A 27,028-nucleotide genomic window follows, 5' to 3' on the forward strand; every position below is an offset into this window, starting at 1 on the left:
AGTCTTTTTTTTTCCTCCCAACTCATACAACTATTTTTAAAAATCCCCAAATTGAATTGGAGCTTTCCTATTATATTGCTTGTATTTGTAAGGCTAGATTTGCCCAGAGTTTGCCCAGACTTGACTATTAAAATGTACTATAACAACTTCATTCCAGTTGAAATCACCTTCTTCCTGATTCTTGTCAAGAAGTTCTTTCAAAGCATTTTCTAAAACACTAGGATCTGTTCCAGGTTCTTCCTTTGACAGAGTTACACTAAGTGGTCTGTGTATTATTCCGTCAGGCTCAGCAACACCATTATTTGTCTGCTGTCCATCTAAAGAAACTGCTGCTGATGCTGAATAAATATTTCCTAAATGATCCATTATAGGAAGCAAATATAATTCTGTTTGAAGAGCCTAAAACATATAGGAAATTTAAAAATTAGTTTATAGTTTAAAAAGCAATAAGTTAAAAGATTAGCATAAATTTAAAATGTCAAATTACACACATATGGAGGAACAAATGATTTGAGTTTCAGTTCTGATTCTTGCTTTGTCTTCACCTAAAAACAAATGAAAAAATAATTGAAGCTTTTGTAGCATTTTCCAGTTACTTTTAACCTCACTGTTTTGCAAAAGTTATATATCTGTGATATAAAAGCACATCAAACAGTTGGTACTAAAGCTGGTAACTAAGCTAGATTCTAGAAAAGATTAGAATATATCCTACTTCTGTTCAGTGTACTAAACATAATTGAAACTCTATGTTATTTAACAACAGTAATTATGGCTCTCACTTGCATGGACTTACTATGTGCCAGGCCCTATTCTAAATGCTTTACACTTACATATAAAGCTCAGTTAATCCTCACAGTTCCATGTGATAGGCATACATATTGTCTGTATGAGGCACAGATGAGAATGAGGCAAAGAGAGGTTAAGTATCTTGCCTAAGATTTTAGAAATAGGAAGTTTCCAAGTTGGGACGCAAAACCAGGTAATCTAGTTCCAGAATCTAACTTTGTAAAATTTACTTCTTAAATGTTAGACCCACAGAGTTAATTTGTTACTTGTTTATTCATTCAACAATTATGGAGGGCAGGTAGTGTTCTATAGGGGATGGTAAACAATGTGAAGTCTCTGCTCTCATGTAGCTTATATTCTACTTGGAGAGCAGATGTTAAAATAAACATGATTTAAGGTAGTGATATGTGTTTTATGAAAATAAAATGGAGTGATGTAATAGAGAGTAGTTCAGAGAAAGAATATCTGAAAATTAGGTGGTCAGGGAAGGCCTTTAAAAAAAAATAAATAAATACAATAATTGAACTGAGAACTGAATTATGAAAAAAAGAAGCAATCTATTTGAAAATCTGGGGAAGTGATTTCCAGGCAGGTACAAAGATGATGAAATAGATGTGAGTTTGGCTTCATGTGAGGATCAAAGGAGGATTTTTGTGGCTAAAATGTAGAACCAAGAAGAAAATAGTAGTAGATGAAATCTGAGAACCAGCCTGTTTCTGAGACTCTTCTTATCTTTTGCATAGCCACTGTAAGATTCCTGGTTACAATTCCTGTCTCTGGTTTCTTAAGGCTCTCATCATGTTATCTTCTGCTCAAAAACTACAAAGTTTCAGAAAAAAAAAAAAATCCAAATTCATTAATCTGGCATCAAGACCTTCAACAACCTACGTTTACAATTGTCTACTATTCCCTTTCACACAATAAATGCTCCAGTAAAAACTGAACCACTCACTTTTCTGTAGTTGCCTGCTTAGCCACTTCCATGCTCATTCTGCTTTCTCTACTCAGAAAGCTTCTCCCACCCAACATTTTTGCAAGATCAAATATTTATCTGTCAAAATCCAAACTGATGATCACTTCTTTACTAAAGTTCTCCATTTCACCTCTTCTCTTTCTGGAAGCAATCTCTTTTTCTTCTAAATACAGAGAATCAGTTCAGTTCAGTTCAGTCGCTCAGTCGCGTCCCACTCTTTTTGACCACATGGACTGCAGCATGCCAGACCTCCCTGTCCATCACCAACTCCCAGAGTTTACTCAGACTCATGTCCATTGAGTCGGTGATGCCAACCAACCATCTCATCCTCTGGGGTCCCCTTCTACTTCCACCTTTAATCTTTCCCAGCTTCAGGGTTTTTTCAGATGAGTCACTTCATATCAGGTGACCAAAGTACTGGAGTGTCAGCTGCAGCATCAGTTCCTCCAATGAATATTCAGGACTGATCTGGGGCTTTCATGGTGGCTCAGATGTTAAAGCATCTGCCTGCAATGAGGGAGAGATCCATGTTCGATCCCTGGGTTAGGAAGATCCCTGGATAAGGAAATGACAACCCGCTCCAGTATTCTTGCCTGCAGAATTCCATGGACAGAGGACCCTGGTGAGCTACAGGCATGGGGTCGCAAAGAGTGGGACACAACTGAGTGACTTCACTTTCTTTGTCTTTCTTTTTTCCTTTAGGATGGACTGGTTGGACCTCTTTGCATTCCAAGGGACTCTCAAGAATCTTCTCCAACACTGCAGTTCAAAAGCATCAATTCTTTGGCATTCAGCTTTCTTTATGGTCCACTCTCACATCCATATATGTCTACTGGAAAAACCATAGCTTTGACTAGATGGACCTTTGTTGGCAAAGTAACATCTCTGCTTTTTAATATGCTGTCTAGGTAGGTCATAACTTTTCCTCCAAGGAGCAAGTGTCCCTTAATTTCAAGGCTGCAGTCACCATCTGCAGTGATTTTGGAGCCCCCCCAAAATAAAGCCTGTCACTGTTTTCACTGTTTCACTATCTATTTGCCATGAAGTGATGGGACCAGATGCCATGATCTTAGTTTTCTGAGTATTGAGTTTTACGCCAACATTTTTACTCTCCTCTTTCACTTTCATCAAGAGGCTCTTTAGTTTCTCTTTGCTTTCAACCATAAGGGTGGTGTCATCTGTATATCTGAGGTTATTGATATTTCTCCCAACTTGTGATTTCAGTTTGTGCTTCATCCAGCCCAGCATTTCTCATGATGTACTCTGCATATAAGTTAAATAAGCAGGGTGACAATATACAGCCTTGACATACTCCTTTCTCGATTTGGAACCAGTGTGTTGTTCCATGTTCAGTTCTAACTGTTGCTTCCACCTGCATACAGATTTCTCAAGGGGCAAGTCAGGTGGTCTGGTATTCCCATCTCTTTAAGAATTTTCCACACTTTGTTGTGATCTACACAGTCAAAGGCTTTGGCATAGTCAATAAAACAGAAGTAGATGTTTTTCTGGAACTCTCTTGCTTCTAGAGTTTTGCCAAGAGAACACACTGGTCATAACAAACACCTTCTTCCAACAACATATGAGAAGACTCTACACATGGACATCACCAGATGGTCAATACTGAAGTCAGATTTATTATATTCTTTGCAACCAAAGATGGAGAAGCTCTCAATACAGTCAGCAAAAACAAGACTGGGAGCTGACTGTGGCTCAGATCATGAACTCCTTATTGCCAAATTCAGATTGAAATTGAAGAAAGTAGGGAAAACCACTAGACCATTCAAGCATGACCTAAATCAAATCCCTTATAATTATACTGTGGGAGTGAGAAATAGATTCAAGGGATTAGATCTGATAGCCTGAAGAATAGCAAGGAGAGATAAGAAAGCCTTCCTCAGTGATCAATGCAAATAGAGGAAAACAAAAGAATGGGAAAGACTAGAGATCTCTTCAAGAAAATTAGAGACACCAAGGGAACATTTCATGCAAAGATGAGCACAATAAAGGACAGAAATGGTTTGGACCCAACAGAAGCAGAGGATATTAGAAAGAGGTGGCAAGAATACACAGAAGAACTGTACAAAAAAGATCTTCATGACCCAGATAATCACGATTGTGTGATCACTCACCTAGAGGCAGACATCCTGGAATGCAAAGTCAAGTGGGCCTTAGGAAGCATCACTATGAACAAAGCTAGTGGAGGTGATGGAATTCCAGATGAGCTATTTCAAATCCTAAAAGATGATGCTGTGAAATTGCTGCTCTCAATATGCCAGCAAATTTGGAAAACTCAGCAGTGACCACAGGACTGGGAAAGATCAGTTTCATTCCAATCCCAAAGAAAGGCAATGCCAAAGGATGCTCAAACTACCTCACAATTGCATTCATCTGAGACACTAGCAAAATAATGCTCAAAATTCTCCAAGCCAGGCCTCAATAGTATGTGAACCGTGAACTTCCAGATGTTCAAGCTGGATTTAGAAAAGGCAGAGGAACCAGAGATCAAAATTGTCGACATCCGTTGGATCATCAAAATATACAGAATATGCTGTTTTAATTATTTGTGTATTTTGTCTTCCCACTACACTGAATATTCTTTAAGGGAAAAATCTATGTCCAATTCTTTTTATTCTCTCATTTTGTATAGAGAAAAACATCAATAACTCTTTGTTGAAAATAATAAATTATTAGAAACAGTTTAGAATTTGATTTTAATTGTTGTTAGATCACTTCCAATTTAGGATTCTGTAGTTGATATTTAGTAATTTTAAATACCATGAAAAAGAACAAAAGTAATTCTTTTTCTTCCAAGATTAAGGAAAACTAACTTAATGATCAGTAAATTAATATTCTGTGTATGGAACAGAACTCTATGACAAAATGTTCAAATCTAGTAGATAAGCCCAAGAATTCCAATAGCAAATTCCTCTACAGTACTACTTTGGGGGGATGTTTATTTTTTCCATTATCACTCATTATTTAATTTTTTTCAGTAAACATTTAAATGCCTTAAGTGCTAAAAGCCTTGTTAGGCACTCATAAATAAAATAGTGAATAAGGTCTTTGCTCACAGGGAGCTACAGTTTAGGCAGAGTTAGATGTTAAACAAATAACCACATAAACAAATACATAATAATGATATGTTTAAACTAGAATAGAATAGGAATAAACTGCATTTTAGAGTTTCAATTCAGTTCAGTCATTCAGTCCTGTCCAACTCTTTGCGACCCCACAGACTGCAGCACACCAGGCTTCCATGTCCATCACCAACTCCCGGAGCTTGTTCAAACTCACGTCCATCACGTTGGTGATGCCATCCAACCATCTCATCCTCTGCCATCCCCTTCTACTGCCTTCAATCTCTTCCCAGCATTAAAGTCTTTTCTAAAGAGTCAGTTCTTCACATCAGGTGGCCAAAGTATTGGAGCTTAATCTTTATCATCAGTCCTTCCAATGAATATTCAGGACTGATTTCCTTTAGGATTGACTGGTTTGATCTCCTTGCAGTCCAAGGGACTCTCAAGAGTCTTCTCCAACACCACAGTTCAAAAGCATCAATTCTTCAGTGCTCAGCTTTCTTTATGGTCCAACTCTCACATTCATACATGACTACTGGAAAAACCATAGCTTTGACTAGATGGACCTTTGTTGGCAAAGTAATGTCTCTGCTTTTAAATATGCAGTCTAGGTTGGTCATAACTTTCCTTCCAAGGAGCAAGCTTCTTTTAATGTCAAGGCTGCAGACACCATCAGCAATAATTTTGGTGTCCAAGAAAATAAAGTCTGTCACTGTTTCTGTTGTTTCCCCATCTACTTGACGTGAAGTGATGGACTGGATGCCATGATCTTTGTTTTTTGAATGCTGAGTTTTAAGCCAGCTTTTTCATTCTCCTCTTTCACCTTCATCAGAGGCTGTTTAATTCCTCTTTGCTTTCTGCCATAAAGGTGGTGTTATATGTGTATCTGAGATTATTGCTATTTCTCTGGGCAAACTTGATTCCCACTTGTGCTTCATCCAGCCCTGCATTTCACATGAAGTACTTAGCATATAAGTTAAATAAGCAGGGTGACAACATACAGCCTTGACATACTCCTTTCCCAATTTGGAACCAGTCTGTTGTTACATGTCAGGTTCTAACTGTTGCTTCTTGATCTGCATACAGATTTCTCAGGAGGCAGGTCAGGTGGTCTGGTATTCCCATCTCTTTCAGAATTTTCCACATTTTGTTGTGATCCACACAGTCAAAGGCTTTAGCGTAGTCCGTGAAACAGAAGTGGATGTTTTTCTGGAATTCTTTTGCTTTTTCTATTATCCAATGTATGTTGGCAATTTAATCTCGGGTTCCTCTGCCTTTTCTAAATCCCGCTTGAACATCTGGAAGCTCTTGGTTCACGTACTGTTGAGGCCTAGCTTGGAGCATTTTGAGCATTACTTTGCTAATATGTGAGATGAATGCAACTGTGTGGTAGTTTTAACATTTTTTAGCATTGCCTTTCTTTGCGATTGGAATGAAAACTGACCTTTTCCAGTTGTGTGACCAGTGCTGAACTTTCCAAACTTGCCGGTATATTGAATGCAGCACTTCCACAGCATCATCTTTTAGGATTTGAAATAACTCAGCTGAAATTCTATCACCTCCATTAACTTTGTTCGTAGTAATGCTTCTTAAGGCCCACTTGACTTCACACTCCAGTATGTCTCGCGCTGGGCGAGTGATCACACCATCACGGTTATCTGCGTCATTAAGATCTTTTTTTGTATATTTTGTGTAATCTTGCCACCTCTTTTTAATATCTTCTGCTTCTGTTAGGTCCATAACATTTCTGTCCTTTATCGAGCCCATCTTTGCATGAAATGTTCCTTTGGTATCTCTGATTTTCTTGAAGAGATATCTAGTCTTTCCCATTCTGTTGTTTTCCTCTATTTCTTTGCATTGATTGCTGAAGAAGGCTTTCTTATCTCTCCTTGGTATTCTTTGGAACTCTGCATTCAGATGTTTATATCTTTCCTTTTCTCCTTTGCTTTCCCTTCTCTTCTTTTCTCAGCTATTTTTAAGGCCTTCTCAGGCAACTCTTACCTTTTTGTATTTTTTTTTCTTGGGGATGGTTTTGATCACCACCTTCTTACAATGTTACGAACCTCTGTCCATAGTTCTTCAGGCACTCTATCAGATCTAATCCCTTTAATCCATTTGTCACTTCCATTGTATAATTGTAAGGGATTTGATTTAGGTCATACCTGAATGGTCTAGTGGTTTTCCCTACTTGCTTCAGTTTCAGTCTGAATTTGGTAATAAGGAGCTCATGATCTGAACCATAGTCAGCTCCCGGTCTTGTTTTTGCTGACTGTATAGAGTGTCTCCATCTTTGGCTACAAAGAACATAATCAACCTGATTTCGGTATTGACCGTCCAGGGATGTCCATGTGTAGTATTGTCTTCTGTGTTGTTGGAAGAGGGTGTTTGCTATGACTTGTGCGTTCTCTTGGCAAAACTCTGTCAGCCTTTGCCCTGCTTCATTTTGTACTCCAAAGCCAAATTTGCCTGTTACTCTACGTACCTCTTGACTTCCTACTTTTTCACTCTAGTTGCCTATGATGAAAAAGACCTTTTTTTGGGTGTCAGCTCAATAAGGTTTTTAGGTCATCATAGAACCATCCAACTTCAGCTCCTTCAGCATTAGTGGTTGGGGCATAGACTTGGATTGCTGTGATATTGGTTTCCCTTGAAAACGAAAAGAGATCATCCTTTTGTTTTTGAGATTGCACCCAAGTACTGCATTTCTGAATCTTGTTGACTGTGAGGCCTATTCCATTTCTTCTAAGGGATTCTTGTCTACTTAGAGTTTAAATAGGGAAAATCTTGATTAGAGAAATAAATCTTATATAAATATGAGAAACCAGAAACTTTGAGATCTAATGGTTTGCTGGACTGAGATTTCAGCTAGGAAAACTCTCTATTTAGAAAATCCTGCCCCTGAAGCTACAAATAGGAGTGTTCAATTGAGAATAGCTGATTCCTGCCCCATCAAATACAGTATATTGGAGTCATTCCACATCAAAGAAGGCTAGCTGTGGCCTAACAAATGAGAATCCATTTTTTCCCCCACAAGTGCTCATTTAAAAATCTTCTAATGCTATTAAATTTAAAAATATATGATCACATTTAAAATTTGCCTTTATTTTCTCCCCAGGGAAATTTACACACCAAGTTCAGTTCAGTTGCTCAGTCGTGTCCGACTCTCTGAGACCCCATGAATCGCAGCACGCCAGGAATTCACCTGTCCATCACCAACTCCCATAGTTCATTCAGACTCACGTCCATCGAGTCAGTGATGCCATCCAGCCATCTCATCCTCTGTCGTCCCCTTCTCCTCCTGCCCCCAATCCCTCCAAGCATCAGAGTCTTTTCCAATGAGTCATCTCTTCACATAAGGTGGCCAAAGTACTGGAGTTTCAGCTTTAGCATCATTCCTTCCAAAGAAATCCCACGGCCCCATATTTTAGTGCACAGTAATATACCAGAAAGGCCCATCTTTTCTTGATGACCTGTGTGCTAAATGATATTTCCATTTTGTTATGATTGAGATTACATATTGCATAGTATATTAAGGAGTTGAGTTGATAAGCATTTAAGAAAGAAAATTTGTTAAGGTATGCTTTTCTTTAATCAAAAGGAAAAATTAAGAAAACTTACTACAGCTAGATTATTTCCAATGCATTTGAGAAATAAAAATTTCTCTGCAACAGCTTCTTCACCAAGGAACTCACTGAGACGCTCCCTCAGGTCTTGTAAAGTTAGGTGAGGAGATACTCTGAAATATCATGACATTGCCTTATAATGTAAAATAAAATGGGTTTCAGCTATAATAAAGATTCAAGAGCTTTAGTATTTTATCTCAAGTCCAAATACTAATTTAACATATCATATATAACTTAATATATTTTGTTTCTACATTGCTTGGAACTTTGTAGGCTTGAAGGCTGTAAATATTTTTTTACAAAATGGTTAAAAGTCACTTAATCAATAAAATCATTACAATTTTAAATTATCCAAATGTACAGTTTATAAAAGTCCTTTCTGTACTGAAAAGGACTTATTTTCTTTTCTCATCTACCTTCAGTTTCACTTTTCTCATCTACCTTCAGTTTTTTTATTAAAATAAAACCATGCAATGATATTTATATAATATTATATGTATCTTAAAGAAGGATTTAGCCACAGATATTTATTTTGGAAGTTTGACAGTGTTAGCTAGTGCTTAAGACTTTCTTTGATGATCGAATGTCATCAGACTATACATCTTTGCTTATTGGGAACGCGTCATTCCTCAACATCTAAAATTTAAAGCTCTTGTTCTGAGTTCTTATTTTTCTAGACTTTTAGGGGAATATAATATAATTAACTCATTCAATTAACAAATATATATTGAGTTCTTCTTGTGTCAAATATTGTGTAGGGTTGAGAATAAGGCAATCAACAAAACAAATATTTTTGCCCTTATAGACCTTACAATCTAATGGCGGAAGTGAAAAAATAAACAAGGTAAGAAAAAATTTAATTCATAAGACACTGCTAAGTACTATTTGTTGTTGTTGTTTAGTCGCTCAGTCCTATCTGATTGTTTGTGACATCATGGACTATAGTCTGCCAGGCTCCTCTGTCCATGGGATTCTCCAGGCAAGAACACTAGAGTGGGTTGCCATTTATTTCGCTAGGGAATCTTTCCAATGCAGGGATCGAACCCACGTCTCCTGCATTGGCAGGCAGATTCTTTATCGCTGAGCTACCAGGGAAGCCCAGTACTAAAGAGAAACGTAAAGCAGGTAAGGATGAGTATTCTGATGAGAGAAAATATAAACAAAAAAGTAATACTGGAGAAAAGAATGAAGGAGATAAGATAGCATATGTAAAGGCACAAAGAGCATTTTAGACAAAAGAAACAGCAAGTACAAGAGTTCTGAGGTAGGGCTATGTCTAATGTGTTCCAGAACACAAAGGAAGTTCGTGTGCTTGAAAAAAATGATGGGGAAGATTAGGAAGACTGAGATGTCCTCAAGAGAAATACCAACAGGCAGTTAGAACCCATAGTATCATGTGTGTTTCTGTGCATGTGAAAATATATATATGTTGTGTGTGTGCTCAGTGGCTTCAGTCGTATCCAACTCTTTACATCCCCGTTGACAATGGCCCATCAGGCTCCTCTGTCCATGTGATTCTCCAGGCATGAATACTGGAGTGGGTTGCCCTGCCCTCCTGCAGGGGATCTTCCCGACCAAGGAATCAAATCCGCCTGCCTTACATCTCCTGCATTGGCAGGCGGGTTCTTTACCACTAGCGCCACCTGGGAAGCCCATATATATGGTATATGTATATGTATATGTATATAAAAACACTATATATATATATATATATATATATAGTGTTTTTATTTTTAAATAGTTCAGTGAAAAAGTCATTGTAGATATACTGGTTTAACCACTATTCACAGCTCTTCAGTAGGTTTCTAATTTCAGGTAAATACGGTCTTAATTCTCTTTGTGTATAGCCTGGTTACTACACAGATTAGTTATACTCTGTTTTCTAGGTGGCAGTGCTATGGCTAAGTGACATCTGTACCTATGGCACTTTTTAACAGTTACATAGTGCTATTTATTGATAGTATTCATTAAGGCAGGGACTGGATCCATCACACGAACAAGATATTTTTCACTTATAATTTTTGAATTTCCACAAAGCATTTTTCTCTGCAGAAAAAAAAAAGATCTCTTTTTCAGACACATTGTAATGTGACTACAAAATACTTGCCTTATAAAGCCAGCTGAAATGAATTTGTTAACAACTTCTATTGAAATGGTATTTAATTTATAATTCCATGATCCTTCAGGGACATAAAAAACATGAAGTTCCACCAACTGAATAAATTGAGAATAAAGTCAGTTAAAATCATTTTAATGTGAGAAAAATCAATTAATGTCCTATAGAATTTGAGTTTAATAAACATCATTGAAATAAACAAGGTATATATGTATCCTTCTGAACAAACACATACAAAAAAATAAAACGAAGAGCCTGAAATACGCTAAGTTGGCTACTAGGCACTGGAGCACATTTTCCCTTGGAAACAATGTCCTAGATGTGGTGCTAGATTTCCTTAACATATATATGACACACAAAACATTTGTGGCTTGCAGCAAGGACACTAGATTGCCAAGATCAGATTTCCTATTACCAACCAATGCCCCTTTCCCTGACCTCTACCTACATAGTTTAATTTGTGTGATTTTGTGGAATTCTTATTCTTTATATGTATATATATATGTATATATATATATAGTCCTTATTCTATATATATATATATAGAATCCTTATTTTATATATATATATATATGTGTGTGTGTATATATATATATATATATATATATATATATATATATAGTCTCCCTAACACAGCTGTGATGATTGCTAGTTCTAACCTGCTGAAGTGTGAATACAGGGGTTTGGGGAATATTTTTGTTTATCAGAATTTGAGGAAGAACCTATTCCTGACCAGTGATGGAAAAGGAATGGTTGTTTCCACATAGGGCAGGTCTGTAAGCTTAGATTGTGCTTATATGTTGTCTGTGCTTATATGTACTATCATCTTTTCTATTGTTTTATGACCTCAATTAGAATTCATCCACTGAGAAGAATATTTAGATTTCCACAAAACAGTTATAGCAAATAAAGACTTTTACTTCAATGAAAGTTTGCCACTCATCCATATTAAAAGTCAAAGCATTTAAATGATTATATACTACAGTATAATGTATCTGAAAAAATGTTTTTTTTAAATTTGAACTAAATATGACCTCACATTAATATTAGTAATTCTTATAGGAAATGAAAATGGCTCTTGAATGAGTAATTTGCTCAAGTTGTTTTTATAGACCAAGCATATTATCTGTATATTTTGATGTCAGAATATTAACTGACAGTTTAAGATGTCTGCATAGATTGAATAGGGAAGTTTCCTATATGCTGTATTTTGAATTTCAGGGCATTTAAAAGATTACTCTCAGCAAACGAAGCAACAAAGAATTAATCTCAAAAATATACAAGCAACTCCTGCAGCTCAATTCCAGAAAAATAAAAGACCCAATCAAAAAGTGGGCCAAAGAACTAAACAGACATTTCTCCAAGGATGACATACAGATGGCTAACAAACACATGAAAAGATGCTCAACATCACTCATTATCAGAGAAATGCAAATCAAAACCACAATGAGGTATCATTTCACGCCAGTCAGAATGGCTGCGATCCAAAAGTCTACAAGCAATAAATGCTGGAGAGGGTGTGGAGAAAAGGGAACCCTCTTACACTGTTGGTGGGAATGCAAACTAGTATAGCCACTATGGAGAACAGTGTGGAGATTCCTTAAAAAACTGGAAATAGAACTGCCATATGACCCAGCAATCCCACTGCTGAGCATATGCACTGAGTAAATCAGAGTCGAATGAGACACATATACCCCAGTGTTCATCGCAGCACTGTTTATAATAGCCAGGACATGGAAGCAACCTAGATGTCCATCAGCAGATGAATGGATAAGAAAGCTGTGGTACATATACACAATGGAATATTACTCAGCTGTTAAAAAGAATACATTTGAATCAGTTCTAATGAGGTGGATGAAACTGGAGCCTATTATAGAGAGAGAAGTAAGCCAGAAAGAAAAACACCAATACAGTATACTAACGCATATATATGGAATTTAGAAAGAAGGTAACGATAACCCTGCATGTGAGACAGCAGAAGAGACACAGATGTATTGAACAGTCTTTTGGACTCTGTGGGAGAGGACGAGGGCAGGATGATATGGGAGAATGGCACTGAAACATGTAAAATATCATATGTGAAACGAATCGCCAGTCCAGGTTTGATGCATGATACAGGGTGCTTGGGGCTGGTGCACTGGGATGACCCAGAGGGATGGGATGCGGAGGAAGGCAGGAGGGGGATTCAGGATGGGGAACACATGTATACTCATGGCAGATTCAAGACAATGTTTGGCAAAACCAATACAATATTGTAAAGTAAAATAAATAAATTAATTTAAAAATAAATAAATAAAAGATTACTCTCTGGTTATACCATCCTATTAACAGCTAAAAGCTATACCATGTACTAATACTACAATAGTAAATATTAAAGCTATACTAATAAATATTTATAAAACTTTCAGAAATCTGAAGTAAATATGGCCTTATCATTTATATGAATATATCAATATTTTATAGGAAAAAAATATTTCTTGAACTAAACATTTTATTCCACTTTCATAAACCAAGTAATTACTTCAATTTTTTATAACAATTCATGAATTATAATTCAAAGTGTTTGTATATACTTTCATTCCATAATTGAATGAGGAAGCAACATAAAGAAAAAGTAATTATAATAAAACATTTCCTGGCCTTTGAAACATTTTGTGAAGTAAATTAATTTATGGAGAATTTTAATTTATTCATTCATTCAACAAACATACCTACTATGTGGAAGTACTGTTCTAGGCACTGAGTATGTAGTGAGTAAAACAAAAATCCATGCCCACATGCAGCTGATATTTTAATGAGGTATCAGGACAAGAAGGGTGAGGCAAGTGAAGCACTCACCTCAGGTACAAAATTTAAAGTGGCACCAAAGCCTCAATCATCGAGGTAAATAATATTTAAAGATCTATTCAATGCAAACAATTCATGATGAACAAAATATTATAAATTTAAAGATAGAATGGTACTATTATAGCCTGAGTAGAAAAAAACAAAGCGAACTGCTATAGACAGGCTTTTAAAAAAATACATTTCTTAATGGCTAACTTTTTCCAGAACAACATATTTGAAAAAATATTGAAAATTTTGCAAGCCTGTATTAAAACTCAGGACATCACTTTAAGGTTAAACATTCTATTTATATAAAAACTCAACTTTATTGTAATTTTACTTTCCTGGCTTTAATGGAAGTAAACTCATCAATAATATTCTCATTAAAACTATTAACTATTTAAAAATACATTAAATAGCACAGGAAACTATACTGAATATGTAATAACTTATAAGGGAAAAGAATCTGAAAAAGAATATATATATACACACATGTATAACTGAATTGCTGTGCTGTGGTTTCCCTGATGACTCAGAGGGTAATGAATCTGCCTGCAATGCAGGAGACCTAGGTTCCATCCCTGGGTTCAGAAGATCCCCTGGAGAAAGGAACAGCTAACCACTCCAGTATTCTGGTCTGGAGAATTCCATGGACTGTATAGGACATGGGGTTGAAAAGAGTTGGACACGGCTGAGTGACTTTCACTTTCATACCTAAAACTTACCTGTGGAGTGCTCAGTTGCTTAGTCGTGTCCAACTCTTTGGGACCCCATGGACTGTGTGGCCTGTCAGGGTTCTCTGTCCACAAAATTTCTCAGGCAAGAATACTGGAGTGATTTGCCATCTCCTACTCCAGGGTTTCTTCCTGACCCAGGGATCAAAACTGCATCTCCTGCACTGGCAGGCAGATTCTTTAACACTGAGCCACCTGGGAAGCCCATCTTAAACTTATACTATATTGTAAATCACTATGATTAAAATTTTTTTTAAATAAGTGAAAATAAAAATAACTTCTACAATAAATAAATATGTAAAATAAAAATACATTAAAAGATATACAGAGAGATATATATTTTGCCTTTTGCCTCTGGCTCCAAAATGGCTAGGCATAGAATTATTGGATCCTGTTTCTATTTAAAATGTTGATATCTTGTTCATCATTGGTTTTTCCATTAACTTTTCATTTTAGAAATCTTTTATTATTTATTTTAATTACTTAATTTTTGGGGTGCCTCTTTAAGTTTTGCACCAAAGACAACTGACCCCTTTGCCTCAGACTAGTCTCAGCCTTGTGAGGGACACAGACAATAAACATTAAGTATAAAACACTGATAAGTGATATAGAAAATTAGAAAGTGAACATCCCTGGTCAAAAAGAATAAGTAGAGCAGGGCAAAAAAAAAAAAAAAAAGGGAATATAAAAGACGGAGTAATTTTCAGTTTTAAATGGAATAATCCAAATACACATCTAAGAAAACTAACAGTTCCTTAATGTCAACTGATATCTCGTCCATATTCAAATTTCCCCTATTATCCAACTGTCCTTAGAATGTTCTTTCAATCTAGAATCCAATCAAAGATAACATATGCATTTGGTTGTCATATCTTTTTTATTTTAATTGAAATAATTCTGTGTTAGTTTCAGGTATACAGCAAAGTGATTCAGCTATTTTCTTTCAGATTAAATTCATCTCACATGCTAGCAAAGTAATGCTCAAAGTTCTCCAAGCCAGGCTTCAACAGTACGTGAATCGTGAACTTCCAGATGTTCAAGCTGGTTTTAGAAAAGGCAGAGGAACCAGAGATCAAATTGCCAACATCCACTGGATCACTGAGAAAGTAAGAGAATTCCAGAAAAACATCTACTTCTGCTTTATTGACTACGCCAAAGCCTTTGACTGTGTGGATCACAACAAAGTGTGGATAATTCTGAAAGAGATGGGAATACCAGACCACCTGACCTGCCTCTTGAGAAATCTGGACGCAGGTCAAGAAGCAACAGTTAGAACTGAACATGGAAAAACAGACTGGTTCCAAATCAAGAAAGGTGTAAGGTCAAGGCTATATATTGTCACCCTGCTTATTTAACTTATATGCAGAGTACATCATAAGAAATGCTGGGCTGGATGAAGCACAAGCTGAAATCACAAGCTGGGAGAAATATCAATAACCTCAGATATACAGATGACACCACTCTGCCACTCTATGGCAGAAAGCAAAGAAGAACTAAAGAGCCTCTTGATGAAAGTGAAAGAGGAAAGTGAAAAAGTTGGCTTAAAGCTCAACATTCAGAAAATGAAGATCATGGCATCTGGTCCCATCACTTCATGGCAAATAGATGGGAAAACAATGGAAGCAGTGGCAGACTTTATTTTGGGGGGCTCCAAAATCTCTGCAGATGGTGACGGCAGCCATGAAATTAAAAGACACTTGCTCCTTGGAAGAAAAGCTACAACCAAACTAGACAGCATATTAAAAAGCAGGGACATTACTTTACCAAAAAGGGTCTGTCTAATCAAAGCTGAACTGCAGTGTTGGAGAAGACTCTTGAGAGTCCCTTGGACTGCAAGGAGATCCAACCAGTCCACCCTAAGGAAATCAGTCCTGAATATTCATTGGAAGGACTGATGTTGAAAATGAAACTCCAATATTTTGGCCATCTGATGTGAAGAGCTGACTCATTTAAAAAGACCCTGATGCTGGGAAAGATTGAAGGCAGGAGGAGAAGGGGATGACAGAGGATGAGATGGCTGGATGGCATCACTGACTTGATGGACGTGAGTCTGAGTGAACTCCAGGAGCTGGTGATAGACAGGGAGGCCTGTTGTGCTGCAGTCCATGGGGTCACAAAGAGTTAGACACGACTGAGTGACTGAACTGAACTGAGCGTCCAAGAAGTGAAGTTTGGTAAGGCATTAAGTATGACTCCAAGGTGTTTGGCCTCAGATATTAGAAGGATGGATTTGCCATAAACTGAAATGGGTAAGGTCATGGTTAGTACAGGTTTGGGTTGCAGGGAGAAGTATAGTTGTTTCAAACATGTTGAGTTTCTGTTGTCTATTGGTCATCCAAGTGGAGATTTCAAATAGGCAGTTGACAACATCAGTCTGGAGTTTGGGAAAGAGGGTTGGGATGGGGATATAAATTTGTGAATATGTAGCATAATGTTGGTATTTAAAACTACTAGATTGGATAAAGATCACAATGAGTGCAAACAGAGAAGAGAACAAAAAGCTCACTCCTGAAATTCTCCAGTATCAAGAGATCAGGAAGAACAAAAACACCTAAAAGAGAAGACAGAACAGGGACTTCCTTGGTAGTCTAGTACTAAGACTCTGTTCTATCAATGCAGGGGGCCCAGGTTCGATCTCTAGTCAGGGAAATAGATCCCATATGCTGCAACTAAGAAGATCCTGCATGCCTAAAATACAGATCCCATGTGCTGCAACTAAGACTCGATGCAGGGAAATATATAAATATTTTTAAAAAGAAGACTGAGATTAAATATTGCTGAAAAGAGCAATATTGCATAGGAACCTGGAATGTCAGGTCCATGAATCAAGGCAAATTGGAAGTGGTCAAACAAGAGATGGCAAAAGTGAATGTCGACATTCTAGGAATCAGTGAACTCAAATGGACTGGAATGGGTGAATTTAACTCAGATGACCATTATATCTTCTACTGCGGGCAGGAATCCCTCAGAAGAAATGGAGTAGCCATCATGGTCAACAAAAGAGTCTGAAATGCAGTACTTGGATGCAATCTCAAAAACGACAGAATAATCTCTGTTCGTTTCCAAGGCAAACCATTCAATATCACAGTAATTCAAGTCTATGCCCCAACCAGTAACACTGAAGAAGCTGAAGTTGAATGGTTCTATGAAGACCTACAAGACCTTTTAGAACTAACACCCAAAAAAGATGTCCTTTTCATTATAGGGGACTGGAATGCAAAAGTAGGAAGTCAAGAAACACCTGGAGTAACAGGCAAATTTGGCCTTGGAATATGGAATGAAGCAGGGCAAAGGCTAATAGAGTTTTGCCAAGAAAATGCGCTGATCACAGCAAATAACCTCTTCCAACAACACAAGAGAAGACTACACATGGACATCACCAGATGGTCAACACCGAAATCAGATTGATTATATTCTTTGCAGCCAAAGATGAAGAAGCTCTATACAGTCAGCAAAAACAAGACCAGGAGCTGACTGTGGCTCAGATCATGAACTCCTTATTGCCAAATTCAGACTTAAATTGAAGAAAGTAGGGAAAACCACTAGACCATTCAGGTATGACCTAAATCAAATCCCTTATGATTATACAGTGGAAGTGAGAAATAGATTTAAGGGCCTAGATCTGATAGATAGAGTGCCTGAAGAACTATGGACTGAGGTTCGTAACATTGTACAGGAGACAGGGATCAAGAGAATCCCCATGGAAAAGAAATTCAAAAAACCAAAATGGCTGTCTGGGGAGGCCTTACAAATAGCTGTGAAAAGAAGAGAAGCAAAAAGCAAAGGAGAAAAGGAAAGATATAAGCATCTGAATGCAGAGTTCCAAAGAATAGCAAGAAGAGATAAGAAAGCCTTCTTCAGTGATCAATGCAAAGAAATAGAGGAAAACAACAGAATGGGAAAGACTAGAGATCTCTTCAAGAAAATTAGAGATACCAAGGGAACATTTTATGCAAAGATGGGCTTGATAAAGGACAGAAATGGTATGGACCTAACAGAAGCAGAAGATATTAAGAAGAGATGGCAAGAATACACAGAAGAACTGTACAAAAAAGATCTTCACGACCCAGATAATCACGATGGTGTGATCACTCATCTAGAGCCAGACATCCTGGAATGTGAAGTCAAGTGGGCCTTAGAAAGTATCACTACGAACAAAGCTAGTGGAGGTGATGGAATTCCAGTTGAGCTATTCCAAATCCTGAAAGATGATGCTGTGAAAGTGCTGCACTCAATATGCCAGCACATTTGGAAAACTTAGCAGTGGCCACAGGACTGGAAAAGGTCAGTTTTCATTCCAATCCCAAAGAAAGGCAATGCCAAAGAATGCTCAAACTACCACACAATTGCACTCATCTCACATGCTAGTAAAGTAATGCTCAAAATTCTCCAAGCCAGGCTTCAGCAATACATGAACCGTGAAATTCCTGATGTTCAAGCTGGTTTTAGAAAAGGCAGAGGAACCAGAGATCAAATTGCCAACATCCACTGGATCATGGAAAAAGCAAGAGAGTTCCAGAAAAGCATCTATTTCTGCTTTATTGACTACGCCAAAGCCTTTGACTGTGTGGATCACAATAAACTGTGGACAATTCTGAGAGATGGGAATACCAGACCACCTGACCTGCCTCTTGAGAAATATGTATGCAGGTCAGGAAGCAAGAGTTAGAACTGGACATGGAACAACAGACTGGTTCCAAATAGGAAAAGGAGTATGTCAAGGCTGTATATTGTCACCCTGTTTATTTAACTTATATGCAGAGTACATAATGAGAAACGCTGGGCTGGAAGAAACACAAGCTGGAATCAAGATTGCCGGGAGAAATATCAATAACCTCAGATATGCAGATGACACCACCCTTCTGGCAGAAAGGGAAGAGGAACAAAAAAGCCTCTTGATGAAAGTCAAAGTGGAGAGTGAAAAAGTTGGCTTCAAGCTCAACATTCAGAAAACGAAGATCATGGCATCCAGTACCATCACCTCATGGGAAATAGATGGGGAAACAGTGGAAACAGTGTCTGACTTTATTTTTGGGGGCTCCAAAATCACTGCAGATCGTGACTGCAGCCATGAAATTAAAAGACGCTTACTCCTTGGAAGGAAAGTTATGACCGACCTAGATAGCATATTCAAAAGCAGAGACATTACTTTGCCAACAAAGGTCCGTCTAGTCAAGGCTATGGTTTTTCCTGCGGTCATGTATGGATGTGAGAGTTGGACTGTGAAGAAGGCTGAGTGCCGAAGAATTGATGCTTTTGAACTGTGGTATTGGAGAAGACTCTTGAGAGTCCCTTGGACTGCAAGGAGATCCAACCAGTCCATTCTGAAGGAGATCAGCCCTGGGATTTCTTTGGAAGGAATAATGCTAAAGCTGAAACTCCAGTAATTTGGCCACCTCATTCGAAGAGCTGACTCATTGGAAAAGACTCTGATGCTGGGAGGGATTGGGGGCAGGAGGAGAAGGGGACGACAGAGGATGAGATGGCTGGATGGCATCACTGACTCGATGGACGTGAGTCTCAGTGAACTCCGAGAGTTGGTGATGGAAAGGGAGGCCTGGTGTGCTGGGATTCATGGGGTCGCAAAGAGTCGGACACGACTGAGTGTCTGAACTGAACTGCACTGAGAATGAATAACAAGGAATTATGTCAAAGAAGAGAGTGATCAATGGTGTCAATTATTGTGCACATACAGATCAAGTGTATGTGAGATAAGAATTAAACAATAGCTTTAGCAATGTAAAGGCGAACAGGGCAGTCGGTTTTGGTGGAGTAGAGGAGTGAAAACTTGTTTGGAGTTAATTTAAAGAAAAAAATGGGAAGAAGGTATTTGAGGAGGTATGAAATAGTTGTCTAAAATAGTGGAACAGAGAATAAGTGGGAGGTAGTCTTGTTGCCTCCTAGCAAAAAGTTCCACTTGAGATTCATGCTCATTAAAGTGAGAATAGTCCTTATGCTGGTATATTTTTCTCCAGCCATGTGCCAGTGTAGGTATACATGAGGAACAGATGAAGATTAACCAGGGTTTTTGTTTTATCAAGGAGTACATTGAAATGAGAGGGGGTAATGAGTCAAAATTATGTGCAAGAATGATCAAGAATGCTCCGTGATATTTAAGACAGCCAGAGAGGGTATCCTGAGAAGAGAAACAAACAAACAAAAAAAGATTATAGGGTCAATGCACTGGAGGTACCAGTATAATTGGGGTCCTTAGAGATACAAGATCTGTAATCAAATAATGGGATACAGAAAATTGGGTTCACAGTGGAGTTAGTATCTAATACTTTATATAATCCATATTTTTGCTTTATCAAAACTTTTAAAAACCAATGGTAGGTAAGTGTTTCTTATATTTTAGTACAAAAAGATTCTCTTACCTCTGATGAAGAAGGTCGACTTGGATTGAGGGACATATTCACCAATGTCTGAATAGGATAATTATCAGTTGGAATTTTGTAGGGTTTTTAAAATTTTTTTCTTCATTTAGTATTTAATAAAGGTTATAACAGATTTTTGGTTTGGCTTGCTTAAGTTATAGCATTCCACTCATTTCTGGTCTTTGATTCATTCAAAAAGTAAACAGAAAAACAAAAAGGCTTTAAATTTGAATAGAGTCAAAATGAAAACTTTGAATAGAGTCAAAATGAAAACTTAGGTAAGTATGCAATCTTATAATAATAATTTAAAACGATATACTGATAAGTAGGGCTGGTAAATGCAAAGAAAATCATATATCCCATAGAACTAAGTGGTAAATTATTAATACAGTAGACTTGTGACTAGAACTCTTTTTACTAAATAATTCATTTCTCTCGGTCAAACATTAAGGTTAAATATATATAGCTTTTTACATAAAGTAGAAATACACTTTTGGAAGTAGAAGGACTAAAACTATAAAAATGGCTGCCGCAAAGAGTCGGACACGACTGAGAGACTTCACTTTCACTTTTCACTTTCATGCATTGGAGAAGGAAATGGCAACCCACTCCAGTATTCTTGCCTAGAGAATCCCAGGGACAGTGGAGCCTGGTGGGCTGCCGTCTATGGGGTCGCACAGAGTCGGACACGACTGACGTGAGTTAGCAGCAGTAGCAGCAGTTGTTCAGTCGCTCATTCGTGTCTGACTCTTTGCACCCCCATGGACTGCAGCACAGTATGCTTCCATGTCCAACACCAACTCCCAGAGCTTTCTCAAACTCATGTCCATCAAGTCGGTGATGACATCTAACCATCTCGTCCTCTGTCATCCCCTTCTCCTCCTGCCTTCAATCTTTCCTAGTGTCAGGGTCTTTTCTAACGAGTCAGCTCTTTGCATCAGGTGGCCAAAGTACTGGAGCTTCAGCTTCAGCATCCGTCCTGCCAATGAATGTTAGGACTGATTTCCTTGAGGATTGACTGGTTTGATCTCCTTTCATTCCAAGGGAATCTCAAGAGTCTTCTCTAACACCACAGTTCAAAAGCATCAATTCTTTGGTCCTCAGTTTTCTTCATGGTCCAACTCTCACATCCATACATGACTACTGGAAAAACCAAAGCTTTGACTATATGGACCTTTGCTGGCAAAGTAATGTCTCTGCTTTTTAATATGCTGTCTAGATTTGTCATAGCTTTTCTTCCAAGGAGCAAGTGTCTTTTAATATCATGGCTGCAGTCACTATCTGCAATGCTTTTGGAGCCCTCCAAAATAAAGTCTGTCACTATTTCCATTGTTTCCCGATCTATTTGCCAGGAAGTGATGGGAGTGGATGCCATGATCTCAGTTTTTTTTGTTTTTAAAGCCAGATTTTTCACCCTCCTCTTTCACTTTCATCAATAGGCTATTTAGTTCCTCTTCACTTTCTGCCATAAGGGTGGTGACAGTTGCATATCTGAGGTTATTAATATTTCTCCGGGCAATCTTGATTCCAGCTTTTGCTTCATCAAGCCCAACATTTCGAATGATGTACTTTGCATATAGGGGCTTCCCTTGTGGCTCAGCTAGTAAAGAATCCGCCTGCAGTGCGGGAGACCTAGGTGTGATCCCTGGGTTGGGAAGATCCCCTGGAGAAGGAAAAGGCTACCCATTCCAGTATTCTGGCCTGGAGAATTCCATGAACTGCAAAGTCCTTGTGGTCACAAAGAGTCGGACACAACTGAGCAACCTTCACTTTCACTCTGCATATAAGTTAAATAAACAGGGTAGCAATATACAGCCTTGACGTATTCCTTTCCCAATTTGGAACCAGTCTGTTGTTCCATGTATGGTTCTAACTGTTGCTTCTTGACCTGCATACAGATTTCTCAGGAGGCAGGTAAGGTGGTCTGGTATTGTCATCTCTTTAAGAATTTTCCACACTTTGTTGTGACCCACACAGTCAAAGGCTTTGGTGTAGTCAATAAAGCATAAGTAGATGTTTTTCTGGAACTCTCTTGCTTTTTCAATGATCCAGTGGATGTTGGCAATTTGATCTCTGGTTCCTCTGCCTTTTCTAAAACCAGATTGAACATTTGGAATTTCACAGTTCACGTACTGTTGAAGCTTAGCTTGGAGCATTTAGCATTTTGAGCATTACTTTGCTAGTGTGTGAGATGAGTGCAACTGTGTGGTAGTTTGAACATTCTTTGGCATTGGAATGAAAACTGACCATTTCCAGTTCTGCGGCCACGGCTGAATTTTCCAAATTTGCTGGCATATTGAGGCAGCAGTTTCACAGTATCATCTTTTAGGATTTGAAATAACTCAGCTGGAATTCCATCACCTGCACTAACTTTGTTCGTTGTGATGCTTCCTAAGGTCCACTTAACGTCACATTCTAGGATGTCTGGCTCTCGGTGAGTGATCACACCATCATGGTTATCTGGGTCATTAAGATCTTTTTTGTATGGTCCTTCTGTGTATTGTTGCCACCTTTTCCTAGTACCTTCTGCTTCTGTTAGGTCCATATCGTTTATAGGTGTATGAGGCTTTCCCTGTGGCTCAGCAATAAAGAATCTACCTGCAATGCAGGAGACACAGGTTCAATTTCTGGGTTGGGAAGATCCCCTAAAGAAGGAAATGGAAACCCAGTACTCCAGTATTCTTGCCTGGGAAATCACATGGACAGAGGAGCCTGGCGGGTTACAGTCTATAGGCTTGCAAAAGAGTGGGACACAACTTAGTGACTAAACTATACACACACACACACACACACGTGGAAATTTATCAGTTAAGAATTAATGGTAATAATTTATAATAAATACAGCACATGTGTATTCATTAGCTAGTATGCCAATTGGGAGACTAGAACTTTCATTTTTAGTGGATGCATTAAAATTTTGATATTTTAATTCAGAACTAATTTTTGATTAATTGAACTCAAGAAAGAGCAATCAAGACCTGCTTTACTATTAATATTATCCTAAGGTAAACTGCCCTACTATAATATCCTTTCTAAAGGAACAGCAAACAAGTCATGTGTTGAGCTACAATTTCCTCTGTCATTTCTGACTGGATCAACACTAAAGACAAATCTTGGCTGCCAAAGTGACCTGATATAAAATGATGAACCCTTTAGGAATTAGAACTGGGAGAAGTGCTCAAGATTCAAGTATATAGTTAGTAGATACCCAAGCAAAAAGAATGTAGAAAGGGAAGTCCTGAAGTAGTATCATATTCATGAGGCAAGCCTATGTTATGAGAAAGCTGTAATTATTTGTAAAGCACAATAGAAAAAGAGATCAAGTCTAGAGACAATGACTAATTGAACTGGTAGTGAGAGGCCAATGAAGAGATACATAGGTGATTCATGTTTATAGCTAAGCTCTAGAGAAGAGTCAAAATTTCTTTTGCCTCTGAGGTCCCTAACTTGTATCTGCTCGAAGTTTGGCCTATCAATGCAACAGTTCGTGTTTGTTTTTTTTTTTTTTTAAATTTCTATGGGATAACTTTTCCATGGGGATAGTCTTGATCCCTGTCTCCTGTACAATGTCATGAACCTCCGTCCATAGTTCTTCAGGCACTCTATCTATCAGATCTAGGCCCTTAAATCTATTTCTCACTTCCACTGTATAATCATAAGGGATTTGATTTAGGTCATACCTGAATGGTCTAGTGGTTTTCCCTACTTTCTTCAATTTAAGTCTGAATTTGGCAATAAGGAGTTCATGATCTGAGCCACAGTCAGCTCCTGGTCTTGTTTTTGCTGACTGTATAGAGCTTCTCCATCTTTGGCTGCAAAGAATATAATCAATCTGATTTCGGTGTTGACCATCTGGTGATGTCCATGTATAGTGTCTTCTCTTGTGTTGTTGGAAGAGGTTATTTGTTATGACCAGTGCATTTTCTTGGGAAAACTCTATCAGTCTTTGCCCTGCTTCATTCCGTATTCCAAGGCCAAATTTGCCTGTTACTCCAGGTATTTCTTGACTTCCTACTTTTGCATTCCAGTCCCCTATAATGAAAAGGACATCTTTTTTGGATGTTAGTTCTAAAAGGTCTTGTAGGTCTTCATAGAACCGTTCAACTTCAGCTTCTTCAGCGTTACTGGTTGGGGCATAGACTTGGATTGCTGTGATATTGAAGCAAAATGGCTGTCTGGGGAGGCCTTAGAAATAGCTGTGAAAAGAAGAGAAGCAAAAAGCAAAGGAAAAAAGAAAAGATATAAACATCTGAATGCAGAGTTCCAAAGAATAGCAAGAAGAGATAAGAAAGCCTTCTTCAGCGATCAATGCAAAGAAATAGAGGAAAACAACAGAATGGGAAAGACTAGGGATCTCTTCAAGAAAATCAGAGATACCAAAGGAACATTTCATGCAAAGATGGGCTTGATAAAGGACAGAAATGGTATGGACCTAACAGAAGCAGAAGATATTAAGAAGAGATGGCAAGAATACACAGAAGAACTGTACAAAAAAGATCTTCACAATCCAGATAATCACGATGGTGTGATCACTGACCTAGAGCCAGACATCCTGGAATGTGAAGTCAAGTGGGCCTTAGAAAGTATCACTACGAACAAAGCTAGTGGAGGTGATGGAATTCCAGTTGAGCTATTCCAAATCCTGAAAGATGATGCTGTGAAAGTGCTGCACTCAATATGCCAGCAAATTTGGAAAACTCAGCAGTGGCCACAGGACTGGAAAAGGTCAGTTTTCATTCCAATCCCAAAGAAAGGCAATGCCAAAGAATGCTCTAACTACCGCACAATTGCACTCATCTCACACGCTAGTAAAGTAATGCTCAAAATTCTCCAAGCCCGGCTTCAGCAATATGTGAACTGTGAACTTTCTGATGTTCAAGCTGGATTTAGAAAAGGCAGAGGAACCAGAGATCAAATTGCCAACATCCACTGGATCATGGAAAAAGCAAGAGAGTTCCAGAAAAGCATCTATTTCTGCTTTATTGACTATGCCAAAGCCTTTGACTGTGCGGATCACAATAAACTGTGGACAATTCTGAAAGAGATGGGAATACCAGACCACCTGACCTGCCTCTTGAGAAATTTGTATGCAGGTCAGGAAGCAACAGTTAGAACTGGACATGGAACAACAGACTGGTTCCAAATAGGAAAAGGAGTATGTCAAGGCTGTATATTGTCACCCTGTTTATTTAACTTATATGCAGAGTACATAATGAGAAACGCTGGACTGGAAGAAACACAAGGTGGAATCAAGATAACCGAGAGAAATATCAGTAACCTCAGATATGCAGATGACACCACCCTTCTGGCAGAAAGGGAAGAGGAACAAAAAAGCCTCTTGATGAAAGTGAAAGTGGAGAGTGAAAAAGTTGGCTTAAAGCTCAACATTCAGAAAACGAAAATCATGGCATCCGGTCCCATTACTTCATGGGAAATAGATGGGGAAACAGTGGAAACAGTGTCAAGACTTTATTTTTCTGGGCTCCAAAATCACTACAGATGGTGACTGCAACCATGAAATTAAAAGACGCTTACTCCTTGGAAGAAAAGTTATGACCGACCTAGATAGCATATTCAAAAGCAGAGACATTACTTTGCCAACAAAGGTTCGTCTAGTCAAGGCTATGGTTTTTCCAGTGGTCATGTATGGATGTGAGTTGGACTGTGAAGAAGGCTGAGTGCTGAAGAATTGATGCTTTTGAACCTGGTGTTGGAGAAGACTCTTCAGAGTCCCTTGGACTGCAAGGAGATCCAACCAGTCCATTCTGAATGAGATCAGCCCTGGGATTTCTTTGGAAGGAATGATGCTAAAGCTGAAACTCCAGTACTTTGGCCACCTCATGTGAAGAGTTGACTCATCGGAAAAGACTCTGATGCTGGGAGGGATTGGGGGCAGGAGGAGAAGGGGACAACAGAGGATGAGATGGCTGGATGGCATCACTGACTCGATGGATGTGAGTCTCAGTGAACTCCGGGAGTTGGTGATGGATAGGTGAACTTCTGGTGTGCTGCGATTCATGGGTTCGCAGAGAGTCGGACACGACTGAGCGACTGATCTGATCTGATCTGATCTGATGGGATAACTGTCTCCACTACTCCACTACTCTATGTTGATCTTTACAATTATCTCTTCATTGCTTGAGGTAACTTGAGTAAATGTTTTCTATCAAAGGCTTCATTAGCTTCTTTAGGTATGCTTAGAATTTGCAGTTTATCTTAACCAAATCACATTTCACATAGTTAACTCCTAACATAGTCTCTGGGGTTTTCAAATTATTTACCTATTATTAATTACCTAACAAAATAATGTCAATCCAACTAAAAAAAGACAGGGATAACCAAATGATAATAGAATACTAATCTTTCATTTATTGCTTCCTTTTGCTTTATGATCCCTCCCCACTCCCGCCAGGAATGGAAAATTTGCTTTATCTTACATATTAAATCCCATCAACAGGTTTTGGGTACACAACAGTGAATTACTGAAAAAGGATCCCAAGGTCACAATGGGCCTCA

General features: G+C 38.2%; 1 protein-coding gene across 1 annotated transcript in view; it reads right to left on the reverse strand.

The window, feature by feature from the left end:
- The window catches only part of SPATA1 (spermatogenesis associated 1), a 54,959-nt gene extending 34,411 nt beyond the window's left edge, over positions 1–20,548 (reverse strand). The window contains 5 exon segments of the mRNA XM_025288382.2: positions 168–399; positions 492–545; positions 8,455–8,572; positions 10,567–10,673; positions 20,513–20,548. Of these exon segments, the coding sequence (XP_025144167.1) occupies positions 168–399; positions 492–545; positions 8,455–8,572; positions 10,567–10,673; positions 20,513–20,548 (547 nt within the window).
- Positions 20,549–27,028: the final 6,480 nt, after the last annotated feature.

Source organism: Bubalus bubalis, chromosome 6 (assembly GCF_019923935.1).
Source record: "Bubalus bubalis isolate 160015118507 breed Murrah chromosome 6, NDDB_SH_1, whole genome shotgun sequence".
In the NCBI taxonomy this organism is placed as follows: domain Eukaryota; kingdom Metazoa; phylum Chordata; class Mammalia; order Artiodactyla; family Bovidae; genus Bubalus; species Bubalus bubalis.